The sequence below is a fragment of the Emys orbicularis genome, chromosome 8, assembly GCF_028017835.1.
Source record: "Emys orbicularis isolate rEmyOrb1 chromosome 8, rEmyOrb1.hap1, whole genome shotgun sequence".
NCBI classification, from domain to species: Eukaryota; Metazoa; Chordata; order Testudines; family Emydidae; genus Emys; species Emys orbicularis.
Genome location: NC_088690.1, coordinates 5,922,875 through 5,937,001, shown reverse-complemented (window position 1 = coordinate 5,937,001; position 14,127 = coordinate 5,922,875). Strand labels below are relative to the sequence as shown.

The 14,127-nt window shown below is 42.0% G+C and overlaps 1 protein-coding gene across 1 annotated transcript in view; it reads left to right on the top strand.

Moving 5' to 3' along the window:
- MKNK1 (MAPK interacting serine/threonine kinase 1) overlaps positions 1–13,561 on the top strand; it is a 35,946-nt gene extending 22,385 nt beyond the window's left edge. The window contains exons 8-14 of the mRNA XM_065409205.1: positions 1,469–1,573; positions 5,871–5,926; positions 6,070–6,165; positions 8,616–8,810; positions 9,273–9,437; positions 10,189–10,232; positions 11,581–13,561. Of these exons, the coding sequence (XP_065265277.1) occupies positions 1,469–1,573; positions 5,871–5,926; positions 6,070–6,165; positions 8,616–8,810; positions 9,273–9,437; positions 10,189–10,232; positions 11,581–11,812 (893 nt within the window). The 3' untranslated portion in view covers positions 11,813–13,561. The remainder of the gene's footprint in view (positions 1–1,468; positions 1,574–5,870; positions 5,927–6,069; positions 6,166–8,615; positions 8,811–9,272; positions 9,438–10,188; positions 10,233–11,580) is intronic.
- Positions 13,562–14,127: the final 566 nt, after the last annotated feature.

Sequence of the window (14,127 nt, the reverse complement as noted above, 5' to 3'; positions counted from 1 at the left end):
CACCCTCCACATAGTACAGTGTGTGAGGTTTCCTTCCTGGGCATCTACCAATTCAAAGTAATAGGACTGAAGTAGCTCAGTGTATAAACATGCACTGCCTCAAGGATTTCATATCAACAGGCAGGAATTTGTCCTTGGTCCTCACTACCTGACCTTTCTAGTAAATATAACAATCGTGCTGAGTGCGTGGGGGGAAAAAAAGAAAAGGCATTTAGGGCCATTTAGTATGGTAGGAGCCTAGGGGTCAACATTAACTGTAAACCTTGAAAGATTTTATGTTGGAGGAAAATCTGAACCTATTTGGGGAAAAGTCTTTATCCTATATTAAAGGGACAGTAATATTGTCTGAAAGTTGATCTACGTTCACTAGTGTTGTGTCTGAATGGAATCCTGAACAAGACCTAGCACAGAGTGGGACATTCTTCCACTAAAGCATTTCACCTTGACTTTAGTGGAAGTTTTAAATGCACATCTAAAAGAAGAGGTTGGGGTTTTGTTTTTGGCACCGAGGGACAAAAGTGCCAAAATGTATTCACCAGTCAAGCATAGGTTACACAAAATTAGATGACACCCAGGTCATTCTGTACCACAGCAGGTCTAGTCCCACTGAGCTGTAGCAAACATTCAGCAGCAGTCCACATGCTAGGCCATGGTTAGATCCGTTTTTGAAATTCACTACCAGGCCCGTGCTATTTTACACATACAGACTATTTGCATATCTGCAGTAATACCCACTTCCTACCAAATCAGGGTATCTTTTGTGCACTTTCAGTTCATTATAACATGCTAGATTTTCACTCTTGCAAAACTGTGTACAGGGCCGGCTCCAGGCACAGCAAGCAGGTGCTTGGGGCGGCCAACGGAAAGGGACGGCACGTCCGGCTTTTCGGCGGCAGGTCCCTCAGTCTCTCTCGGAGGGAAGGACCTGCCGCTGAATTGCCGCCAAAGAATGAAACGGTGGCGGTAGAGCTGCTGCCGATCGCAGCTTTTTTTTTTTTTTTTTTTTGCCACTTGGGGCGGCAAAAACGCTGGAGCCGGCCCTGACTGTGTATCAAGTATGCCTTCAATCCTTTTTCTGTCATTCTGAGTTTTGTCCAAATGTGCTAGTTACTAGCAAGCTAATCCAAAGAATAATCAAAGGCATAAAGGATTCTAAAGTTTCTGTTCCTAGTTACATTGACATGTTTTCCATAAAAATATAAACTAATACCAAATGAAACAAAACCCATGTAACATGTTAATTGAGCAAGCGTGAAATCCTATTCTAATCTAATTATGAATAGTCTTCTAAATTTTAGCACTGTTCACACTGGGATCAGACCTGTGCTAGTTACAAAGAGGTTGAAGCTAACACAACTCCAATCCCAATATACGCAGGGCCTTTGGTGTTTGATACTGGCAGTATTTGCATTCCGTAGCTCTGCTTCAAATAGTCTTCTCTTCTTCTGTTTGCCTGTCACTTTCACAGGTTCGATCCTAGCCCACATACAAAAGCGAAAGCACTTTAATGAACGGGAAGCCAGCAGGGTGGTAAGAGACATTGCGTCTGCTCTGGATTTTCTGCATACAAAAGGTAAAAAAAAAAAAAAAAAAAACAACCTTTCGATGTGCTCCTAATTGAGGTTCTACATGCCAAACAAATTACAAAGTTTAATCCATAAATATTCAGAATTAAGCATTAACTTTGCTAACCTTTACAGTCATGTCAAATTTCCTTTATCTTCCCAAACATTTTCTAATAAGAGTTGTGTTTAAGTGGGTATCTCCTGTTGGAAGCTTTAAATCACCAGGCAGGGAGAATTAATATGGAAAGTTAGGTCTGTTTTTGTGTAGTGCTTAAACCAGCATGTGATGGCTATTGGAACAGAACTACTTTTACTTTTTACAGTCTCCTTTCAGTCTTACCTGGATTCTTTTCACAATATTTATTGAGAATAGCTCTATTCAGTTACAGCAGCTTACTTTTACAGCAAGATCTTTTCTCCAGCCTAAAGGCTCCAACCAGGCTAGTAGCTGCAAGCAAGCGAATCCTCATGCCTGCTTGAAGACAAACTGATTTCAGTAGAACTTTGTGCAAGAGCAAAAATATGTGTACGTCTTTTTGTGGAAAATAATCTCACTGCAGAATTTGTTCCCTATCCTTTTTACAATTTGGGGTGGATTCTCAAGCTCTAAATTTAAATATGTTGTATGTGCTTTGCACAGCTTTAATATAGTGACATAGAACTCAATGGGCACAATTAAAACAATTACCATTTGGCTGTTTGGTGGTCCTATCTGAATTAAGTTACTTTGTTTATTGACACCTGCTCTCATCACTGCACCATCAATGTGTCTGAATTAGATTGCATGTAACCAGACATTAAATCTCTCTGTCTACAATGGACAGTATAAAGGTATTTACTCCTTGCCCTTGTTCCACCCTACAAATCAGGATTGCAAATGCTCTATAGGTTTACGAAATATCTTGACAGAAGAGCACTCTGGCCCCAGTTCAGCAAAGCACTTAAGCATGTGCTTATCTTTAAGTCCCAGAGCTACTCATGTGCTTAAGTCTTTTGTTGGAGTGGGGCCATAGCGCTCAGCACCTTGCTGGATTAAGCCCATAAAAGGTAAAGAATCTATATAATAAAATTCCAAGATTGTAACTCTGAAGCCTAAAATGTCTGAGTCCGCGTGAAGGGTTTGAAGCAGCTACAAGCATGGTTGAAAGTTTTTGTTCAGAATATCATCATGTTCAATCATCAGTGGGATTTGTGGTCTGATGTCCAGTTAATAAGTTCTTAGCCATTTTTAGCTGTTTATACACATGTGACTTTACAAATTGTACCTGTACAACAGCGTGGGCTTTCGGCTACTAATGTAATGTTAAGCAATTGAGGAACAAATAAAATGGCAGACTTAAGGTATATAGAATATTGTATATCTCTATGCACTTTAATACAGAAGTCAAATTGGGGGGTGGAATACAGAGAAGATCTTAAGCTAGCTAACCAGCTGATGGAACTGATTTATGGAGAAAGATGTATTGCTAATCTTAATAGCTTGGCTATATGATGACTAAGGTGAGGCAACGATCTACAGGTGTAAATGCTGCGGAAGAGACTCTAATGGAGTGATGACAGTTTACAGCAGCTGAGGATCTGCCCCTTGTGTGGCGTGGTTTGAGAGTTATGGCTTAGAGTGATGGGTAAATTGAGCCACAGGAAGTTCAGGCAGAGTATCTAGGGAAAGTACAGAAATTAAGGTTATAGTAAAAGCATACGTTAACCTATATATAGGTTACTGTCTTGTCTGTGGTGTTGCCTGTTCAAGACATACCACAGATGTCAGCATGTTGAGCTTTCTTCACATTTGCCCAGACGTGGAGAGGTGAGCGTGTCTAGCAAAAGTAGATGAATTTATTTAAAAAAAAAAAAAAAAAAAATGGTTTGCATTTAATATTGAGGCACTTAGTGTTGGGAAATGTCACTAGTAAAATCCAAGATGGCTTAGTTCCCCACTCAGCTCATTTCTTGCTCTGGTAATTACTGTCAATCATTAGCTTTCCTTTGGAAAGGGAAGACAAGGGAAGCTTTTGCAAAATGGCTTCATAAACAGTGACTCAACTTTTTGTTTGTCCTGGTTTGGATTTTGTCATTTGGTGAAGAGCAGTACAGCATGAACATCGCTGCAGAATCACCTGCAGTAATATCTCCTTTGATTTCCCATTTACTTTATGGTTCTACTGTGTGGCATTAAAATAATTAGTAAGTGGCTCACACAACATTAAAGTAAACAGGAAATTAAAGCAGTGTTATCACACATCATTTTGTCATGGTGCAAATGCTGCTAGTGACTTCTTAACTCAAATGTTCCTTATCAACAAGACAACTAATCTTCCAGTTAGTGATATTCTAAAACTTAAGGGAATGATCGTTTCCCTGAAGACTCACATGGCACACTTGGGAAGAAACCCCATGGCTAGCTAACAAATCATTGCATGAATATTTAAAAGGCGGCTGCTTTCCTTCCAAGGCACTGTGGAGTAATTACAAAGTGAATTTGTTACATAATGGACCCAAAAATGCAAATGAGAATCTGCAACCCACAAAACCTTAACACACAGCAGTGAAATACATTGTAGGAGCTGGGGACAAATAAAGCAACAAATATTGGGAGACTAGCTAGAAATCCCAGACGTGTTGTCTTAAGACAATCTTGATCACAACACTCTTCCACACAAAAAGGTGGGTTGCACCAGTATTAACACTTTGAGGAATCCTTTTGGTTAGAAATTTAACTATTTTTGTAGTTAAACTGCAGGAAATCGCTTAATGTCCTAAACTAATAGGCTTTGACTCTTCTCCTACCTGGTTATTTATAAAGCACCCTTACTTTCTCATACTCCAAAATAGTAAATAGCATGTGTGCCAAAGCTTAGCAACTTTTGAAAAATTGTGTTGCTGAGACAGTCATTAAACTGCAAACAAGTTAGTTGTGCTGTTCAGTGATTTACTTCTGGTGGTTCATTTGCTATAACTGCCCTTCTTAAGTTTAAGGTGCATGAAGAAATGCTTCAGTGCTGTAAATCCACCTTCATATGTTGTTTGTATGGATGGGTGTTTCAGGTGACTTCTTAAGACTCACTTGTTCTGTGATGCCCTCCAGAGATCAGTTAACAATCAAATAAACAAACCTCCAAATTATTCCCTTTTCTGGGTTTCTGGATGCCTCCGATTATCTGTGTTTTGGTATTACGGGGTCAGCACCTACCTCTCGTGGGCGCCCCCTTTTCTCTGGCGGATAGTGCCTGCAAACACAGTTCTTTTCACGGGGGGAGGGGAGATGCCCACCTCTCGTGGATGGCCCCTTTTCTCTCAATTAGGTGTGAGCCTGCTTTTCTTCTTTGGTCTTGCATCAGGCAGCGCCTGCCTCTCGCAAGCACTCCCCCGGCTGATGTTTCTCTTGGCAGGTCTTCAGCGACTTAGCCCTCCGGCCAAGCTGCATACACTATCCCCCCTGCCGAGGTATACAGTCCAAGTTCTTATTTCGGCCCTGGTATGGGGCCGTAGCTCTTAGGCTTCTTCCCAGAGGCACTGCGTTCTTCAGCCACCCAGTCGGGGCCCATCTCAGTACCCGCAGCTGGTGGTGGTTCAGCAGGCCTCCCTGGGCTCAGTCTTCAACCAGACCAGCGGGGCCCATCTGGGTACCTCGCTGGCCTGGCCAGGCTTTGTGCTCAGTCCCCCGGGCTTCAGCTTGCCCTCACTTCCGCTGGTCCTGCTGCTCTTCCTGCCAGCCAGGCACCCTGGGCTTCAGCAGCCTTCCCTGGGCTTCAGTCCTGTCTGCAGTGAGCTGTCCGCGGTACTGCTGCTGCCCTTTCAGCCAGCCAGTCACCACCCAATCGTCACTTCTCGAGCTCCACCCAGCAACTGAACTTCTCTGCTCTGCTGCTAGTCTTATATAGGGCCCTTCTGGCCCCCGATTGGTCATTCCATCAGCCCCTCTGATTGGCCACTAAACTGTCATCCATGCATGTATGTGTAAATATTTCTTACAGCTCATTGGTTTTAATAAGCCACTTAGTGCATTATTTTGGTGTGCACTGAGTAATTCCAAAGTGTTTCAAATGATCTTTTTCCTTTACTGACTTTCATAAATATGTAATTGCATAAAATAAATACAGCGGGACGTGTACAGTGCCATCCAAATATACACTGCTCGTCATCTATTTATTGTCATTAAAGAACCTTAGGCTAGATAGCTTTTTATATCAGACCTAGACTCAGAATAGCCCTATGAGGCTGCCTTGCAGTGAAGAAAGGTAGAATGAGATAAAAATTTGAGGGAATCTAACACACATTTTATCAGTGTCTTCTCATATGTTTTAGGTATTGCACATAGGGATCTGAAGCCTGAAAACATATTGTGTGAATCTCCAGAAAAGGTGCTCTTTTATTTTCTTAATACCTTTTTAAAGTGAAAATTTTCATGCCACGGGGACTGACACCTATGTAATTATTTTGTTAGTTTCTGGGTTCCATAACCTCTTAACTCTTTTTTTTTTTTTTTTTCCCCCCCCATTTTCAGGTGTCACCAGTGAAAATATGTGATTTTGACCTTGGTAGTGGAGTGAAACTGAACAGTGCATGTACTCCAATAACTACTCCTGAATTAACTACTCCAGTATGTAAACCACTATTTTCTGCTCCATTACTTATACTGTAAAGCAACCACTGAGACCGCTAAAGGAAAGGTTATAAAAGGCTTACTGGAACTACTCTAAATATGGAGAGATCATACAAAACCTATTCCTTGTCTAGAGGCGCAGAGACTGTGGATTGCAGGCTTTCTCTATTTAAGGGATAGGGGAGGGAACTCCTATGTAAATGATTGAGAACCATCCAGTTATGCACACAGCTAGCCTTTTGCAAACGAGAGATATTTGTTATATTTGCAAGTTGTCTTGTCTGAAATTAAATTGTAAACTTTTGGGGGTGAGGAGCCATGTTTGTGTTTGTACAGCAGTTTGCATGACGGATGCCTGATTTTGACTGACATCTCTGAGCACTGTCTCAATACAAATTATAAATAGGAAAGCAGAACAAAAATCACAAAGTGTTTCAAAGCACTAAAATGTGCCCATTGCAATTCCAGTTATAATGAACTTCCAACTGGAGAGAAGTTCTGTTTGGGGAGGAAATCAAATCACCGTAACTTAGCTCTGTTGCTTCTCTTTTAAAAATAATCATTCTGTAAATAGTAAAGGAATAAAGAAACACATCACAGTAGAAGATGCACCCTTTGAGCACGGGTCTAGTAGCTAGGACTGTCCATCTCTAATCCACTACCTCAGATTTTCCATCTGAGGAGGGAAAGGACAATAGTCACACCCATTACATGAGAACGGCCATACTGGGTCAGACCAAAGGTCCATCCAGCCCAGTAGCCTGTCCACCGACAGTAGCCAATGCCAGGTGCCCCAGAGGGAGTGAACCTGACAGGTAACGATCAATTGATCTCTCTCCTGCCATCCATCTCCACCCTCTGACAAACAGAGGCTAGGGACACCATTCCTTACCCATCCTGGATGAACCTGCTATGAACATTCTGTGTCTTTCATTGTTTAACAGATGAAATATAGTTAGCATATGCAAAGGATATTTCTTGGGCAGCTGCAAAAACAGCTTAGGTGGTTTTCGGTCTGTAAAAGGTTTGTTTCCTCAGTCCTGAGGGGATGCAGTACAAAAATAAAAGGATGGAAAAAGTGCCCTGGTGGTCCATCTGCTACTGACTGTGAAGGAATTGTTTCAGCTTTTGATTCTGTTTGATTGCACATGTTTCTGCAAGCAGCTTTTTCACATGATTTATCCTTCTCAAATGCCATCACGAATCTTGCTGCGCCATCCAAAAGCCAGTGGTGTAGTTAGCAAATGATAGCAGTAACATACTGTGTGCATTAGTTGGTGCTTGTGTACAGTCTGAGACTTTGTGATTCACAGCCAGGAAGACAACTTGAATCATAATTTTGGGGATTCTCCAAAACATCTAACTAAAAGCTAGTGATCCTCTTAAGCCAACCAGCTTTTTTTTTTGCCTTGTATATTCTAAAATATTTGTTGTATGTGTATTTAACACTCTATCTTGACCGAGATCGGTCTCTGAGAACTTTTAAAATGTTGTGTATTTGTTTCTCTGGTAGTTCTGACTGTTGCCTAGCAACTGGTACAGTAGCTGATTATTTAGCTATTTGTCTGCTTTTTTGTTGGTCACTTCTAAGCGGTGTGAAATCTGTCATTACTAAAATTCCCCTTCCTCGTTTGTTTTTGGAATGAGGAGGCTTTTGCGTAGCTTTTAATGTTATGGGTATAGATTGGGTTTAAAACACATTTTCAGTACGTATTTATACAATATTAGTCAGTATGTTTCCCAATATTTGGAATTGGTAGCTGAGCCTCGGAGGACTGAGCAATTAAATTATGTGCAGAAGACTGAATTTCAAGCTACATTACTGCTTTTCCGCTGTCTGTGTAGTTGTAACACACATTGCTACATAAACCCAGACAGTTTATTTTTGGCAGTGCAATGAAAGGATAATCTAACAGTGGAGCAGGAGTTAATTTTTAAAAAAATTTATAGAAGACAGTCCACTTGTATTGCTAGATTTTTTTTGTCATAAAGGCAATTAGTTAGATATGCATTGCATTTTGAAAAACCATAAGCATTAAACAAGCTTTTTTTCAAAAATTTTCAAGTGCTCTGTGCTCCTCTTACCCCTGCACACCAAGGAAAGCTAGAGCTGGATATCTCACGTAGCATTTTGCATGGTCGGAGAACTTTCTAAACATTAAGCCTCTCCGCAGCCCCATTTTATTCTTGAGGGATGCAAAAGCCGAATAGTTCTGACTTAACAAAGCTACGATGCCCCGGTCGGAGCCATGATTAAAATTCAGTACACCTTGACTCCCAGTCCCATCTTTAGACCACTTCTTACAATCACCTGGCATTACTCTAAGTAGTTCATCAAAGATGACAATCTTATCCAGTTTCATGGTCCCCTTTTTGCATGTTGTATTGGTTGCATTGATCATTCCTCACCACTCCCGTTGAAAACGAATTTGAATTCTGTTTACTAGTGTGGTTCCGCGGAATACATGGCACCAGAGGTGGTCGAAGTCTTCACAGAGGAGGCCACATTCTACGACAAGCGCTGTGATCTGTGGAGTCTGGGTGTGATTTTGTATATCATGCTCAGTGGCTATCCCCCTTTTGTGGGGAACTGTGGCACAGACTGCGGCTGGGACAGGGGAGAAGTCTGCAGAGTCTGTCAGGTGACTGCATAATCTGGGATGTTTGGGAGAGTTTTATATAACCGTGTGAACTTTACAGGGCTGGCTGGCACATGAGATTGGGCTGCAAAGCAAGCCGTTCTGGGTTTTTCCTAGAACCCAACTGGTGATCCTCTCAGAGAATAAACTTTAACTGATAAGTGGGGAGGGTGAGGTAGAAATGTGAGTTATGGATGCTAATATACTGAGTGCCCCTCTTAAATTTGAAGTCTGAGACTTGGCAACCCCTCTTCCTCTCGTGGGCTAGGAGACTTGCATCTCGGAGTTTGGGCCTCTGGTTACGTTGTCACTAGCTGGGTTTAACATAAACTACCAAAGCCCTCCAGCTAAGAGTGAGAAGTTGGGACCTGCTGTTTCGAAGGGTATAGTGTTTTTGTAAAGGGCAGGAACAAAACCTTTTCTCTTGTAGTTAATATTTAGTGTAAATGAATATTCTTTTGGCAGAATAAGCTCTTTGAGAGTATCCAGGAAGGCAAGTATGAGTTTCCGGACAAGGACTGGTCTCATATATCCAATGATGCCAAAGATCTCATCTCAAAGTTGCTAGTTCGTGATGCCAAAGCAAGACTTGGTGCTGCTCAGGTTCTCCAGCATGTATGGCTGCAAGGGGTAGGTATCCTTTTAAAGCATTGCAGATTGGCTTCTCCTGAGTCAGACAGCAAGCCGCCATCTTCAGACATGGCCACTGCCCATATCTGTATTAGTGTGTGCCTTGTTTAATCAAGTAAATAAAATCCAATGGTTTTATTCCTCAAGTTGCTGTATGCACCATGGATATGTGATATTAATAGGAATCTATCTAGGTGCTAATGTAAGGCACTCCTTTTGCTCCCCAGCATTACTGGCCTGTGCATTTAAATAGCTTTCCCTGTGCCTGCCAGGCACTGGACTGGAGAAATTATTTTGGGGACATATGATCTCTAATACAGTGATTAAGAATCCTGGTAAATTCTAGGTGTGAGGGCTTTGAGGACCCTTAATATTTTGCATGATCTTGTATGTTAGTTTCCAGTTCAGGAGAGCATGTACATCACGTTTGTACTAGATACAAATATAGCTTGTTCTGCTGTTGTAGTCATACTATATTTAGAGCTTCCCAGTTATTAAACTGCCTTAAAGCTGCGCAATTATTGAATCCCTATGGGATCTCTTTTAAAGACAGGGAAGTTGAGCAATGTGTTGAGTCCTATTAATGTCTTTGGAAAATAGAAAATCTGTCATTAAGTATGAAGTGTTTTGGTTGTAACGATGGGGGTGGGGGGGGTGGGCAGAGACTAGATTTCAGTTGGAAAATCTTGGGCAGCACAAATGCAAGTACAGTAAGGAAATTTACCTAACTTTGTAATTTAAAATTTTATAGCAGGCTCCTGAAAGGGGATTACCCACGCCACAAGTTCTTCAAAGGTAACCATCCTTGTTAAGAATCTGTTGCTTTAGTTGAGAATAACATAAGACAGGCATTGGACTGGAACCCTCAGGGCAAGAGGCAACAAAGTAGAACAAAGCTAACATGGACCTGCACAGTAGAAGCAGAACTGAAAGCTGTCCAAATGCCATGGGAAGAAGCCCAGAGTGCAGCAGGAGACCACCAAAGATGGAAGGCAGTGGTGGAGGCCCTATGTTCCACATGGAATAAAAAGGCATGAGAGCAAGAGAGATTTAGTTGAGATGACACTTACTGACTAAAGTCATCTCACCACCTGGATTATGGGGGAGAGCGATAGGGTAACAACTTGGGAGCGCTCCTTTAAGGAAAGCACAATTATTTTGCACATATGGTTGCTATAATTTTTTTGTTGTGCTAATGAATCTAATCTTGATTAGTTGTGGGAGAGGCAATAAAGGGCATTCCTCTGTGTTAAGATGCTTGGAGGGATTTGAAGGGCGAGATGGGAGGTGTGGGGCACAGGAGGAAAGATGTGTAGGCGCACCTTGTCTAAGGAAGCTGTGTTTCAATGATGGGTGAATGATTGCTGCACACACACGGTCTGAGCCTTCTCCCATTGAAGTCAGTGGGAATTGTGCCATTAATTCAAGAGGGAGTAAGGTCAGGCCTCAGAGACAGAGTTTTGGTGAAAAATTCTGAGCGACGGGCCCTGTGACAGAAGGGTTTTGCAAGTCTGAACACCCAGGTCCTATTCCTAGCTCTGCCACTGGATCACTGTCTCTCTTTGGGTGAGTCACTTTACTTCTTGGGGCTCATTCCCCTCTGTAACAAGAGCATTGTACTTACCTCACTGAGGTTTATGTACAGTGTCTAGTTATAGAGAGGCTGGGGTCTCTAGATGTTACCGTAATACATAATAGCAGCAGGGTTAACTTATTTCTGAAGTGCTTTCTAAGTCTGTCTTCTGTGACCCCCATTATTGTAGTATCAGTACGCTTCACAATCTTCTAATGTATTCCTCTGCACAATACCCCTGTCAGAGGGGAAACTATTATCCACGTTTTACAGAAGAGAAACGAGGTACAGAGAGACTATGTGACTCGCCCAAGGTATCACAAAGTCAGTGAGAGAAAAGGGACTTGAACCCAGGTTTCTGGAGCCCCAGACTTGTGCCCGAACCATGGGACCAGATCCACATTATAACGTGAATCACTAGTCGTACTAACAAGTACAAGTGTGAAAACAAAACCTGAAAGTGTCTTACTTGCTAAACAAATGTTTCCTTAAGAAGACTTGGCAGGTGCATAGTTGGGTCCAGTGGTTTCTGTGCACACGTTGTATAACCTGATTTTCCTTTTCCTGCAGAAGGAACAGCAGCACGAAAGACCTGACGCTTTTTGCAGCAGAGGCCATTGCCCTTAACCGTCAGCTGTCGCAGCATGAGAATGAGCTGGATGAAGAGCAAGAGAACATTGCTCAGGCCATTTGTTCCATGAAGCTTTCTCCCCCATCCAAATCCCGCTTAGCCAAACGCAGAGCGATGACCCAAGCCACCAAAAATGGTGACTTCCAACCAGTCGCTCATGCAGCCCTTTGACATGCGGACCCTGCTGTAGGTTCTAATGGGATTGGTCAGCTTTACTTCATGTATTTTAAAGTCTAATAGACATCAAGGTTTAATGACTTAGTAGGAAGCTCATTTATAAGGGACTTGTACCTTTAAATGGATGCATTTTGTAGGAATGTTTTTGCTTGACTGATTTGGTTGATTAAGGCAATTTAATTGAAATTCTTTTTAAACTAAAGAAAGCAAGGTTGCTGCTTTGTTACCAGAGATGATAAACCAGTAAGCTTTCCTTGTTTTCTCTTAAAAGAGCACACTTTAAAATGTAGACTTGAGGACATTTGGAAAAGTTCTTCTCTTGCTTTGCATGTCCGAGCACAAAGGCTTTCTAACCGCAACTCAACCACCCTTGGGTAGGAAACCATGGTGCTGCTCCTTTCATCAGCTGGAGCTGCTGCTAATGACCTACTCCGTACCTTTCTTTTAACCCACCAAAAGGCCGTGAGTGCCCCTTGTCCTTCGCACCTACTGACTCAGGAAGTGCAGAGGATGCTTAAGGCTGGACCCTGCAATTTGATGAGCACTCTCCACTCCCATTGGCTTCAGTTGGAGTTAAGCGCATCCTGCAAGATGCTGAGGATGCTCCAGCATGTCACCGGCTCAGGGCCTTGGAAATGAACACAAATGCCGGGGAGTAGATTTTCATCTTTTGAGGAGGGGGTGTAGGCAAGCATGTGGACCCAGAACATTGTTTTATTTCTTGCCAGTTACATTCTTAAATCTGAATCTGATACAGTAGTCTTCGCAGAGAAACTTTAAACAAATGTATGTTACACTAAGGATAATGATGTAGGGAATCTATACCTCATGAGGAGCATGTCCCTAATTACTTTTTCCTGTGTTATCCTGACTGTATTTCTTGATGTAGGAGGGTGAATGCACAGGTTCCAATCAAGTATTATTTTGGTGAGAAATCTGAGCTTTTCCAGCTAGTGGGAAGATACAGTGTGTGATGGGGGAGGGGGCATGGTCAGGCACTAGCAGCAGTCAAACCAGGTGGGTGAAGTTTAAATCAGAATGGTTTTGTTACATTATGCATACTGAGCCAAGGTAGTTCAAGAGCTATCATGGAAGTGCATTGGCCCAAATTTTCAAAAGTCACTAGCAATTTCAAGTATTCAACTTGAGGTACCTTAACCGCACTTAATTTTCAGAAAGCGCTCAGCACCCACACTGCGAAAGTTGGCCGCTTTAAGTTGTCTCAGGCTGGGCACCCAAAAGTGCTAGTCATTTTTGAAAATTTACACTAATGTGTCGTGGCAGGTGAAAAATATGCCTTCAAATTTCTGAATTAATCATCCCAAACAGCTAGAGAATGAACACTGGAAACCAATCCAGCAAACCAGTGGAAATGGAGAAATCTGAACTATAGCAGATTTCATCACCCAGTCTGTCAGAGTTTCACATTTGCCTTTTGAGAAGTAAGTGTGTGTGTATTTTTATATATAAATATTTTTATACAACATGCTGTATTGGTGACTAATAAGAAAATGTTATACTTTATTTAAACTATTTTATATATTGTGCCAGTGGTAAAGATTATGAATTGTACTTAACCTTGTTTTTTAAAATATGTTAAGTTATAGATTTAATACATTCCATACTTGACTATGTATTTTTGGTCTGATTTTGGAGACTGAAAACTCAGGAAGCAATTTGCTTACCCCTCTCTGTGACACTCTTGTTAACTTATGTACTGAAAATTAAACTGAATTTACCTTCTATATTGTCTTATTTCTTTATCCATCTCTGGTGTTGTAATAATCTCTTTCATGGTAAAACTAATCTCTAGATTTTTTAAGGCCAGAAGGAACCATTATGATCATCGAGTCTGACCTCCTGAGTAACTCAGGTCATAAATCTCACCTAGTGATCTCCTGCGTCAAGCCCAGTACCTCTGCAGATGCTACTGTCCAGTGGAGGTAGAAGAAGCTGCATTGTCAAGGTGAGGGAAGGCCAGTTGGGCAGAGGTCATTGCACCTCCATGGATCTTGGAAGATCTGCTGGCTTACTGGCCCATTCTCATAGACTCATAGACTTTAAGGTCAGAAGGGACCAATATGGTCATCTAGTCTGACCTCCCGCATGATGCAGGCCACAAAAGCTGCCCCACCCACAACAGAATATTCCAGCCTGCGAGCCCTGCCCTATGCTGCGGAGGAAGGCGAAAAACCTCCAGGGCCTCTGCCAATCTACCCTGGAGGAAAATTCCTTCCCGACCCCAAATATGGCGATCAGCAGTACCCCGAGCATACAGGCAAGATTCTACAGCCGGATCCTCATTTTAC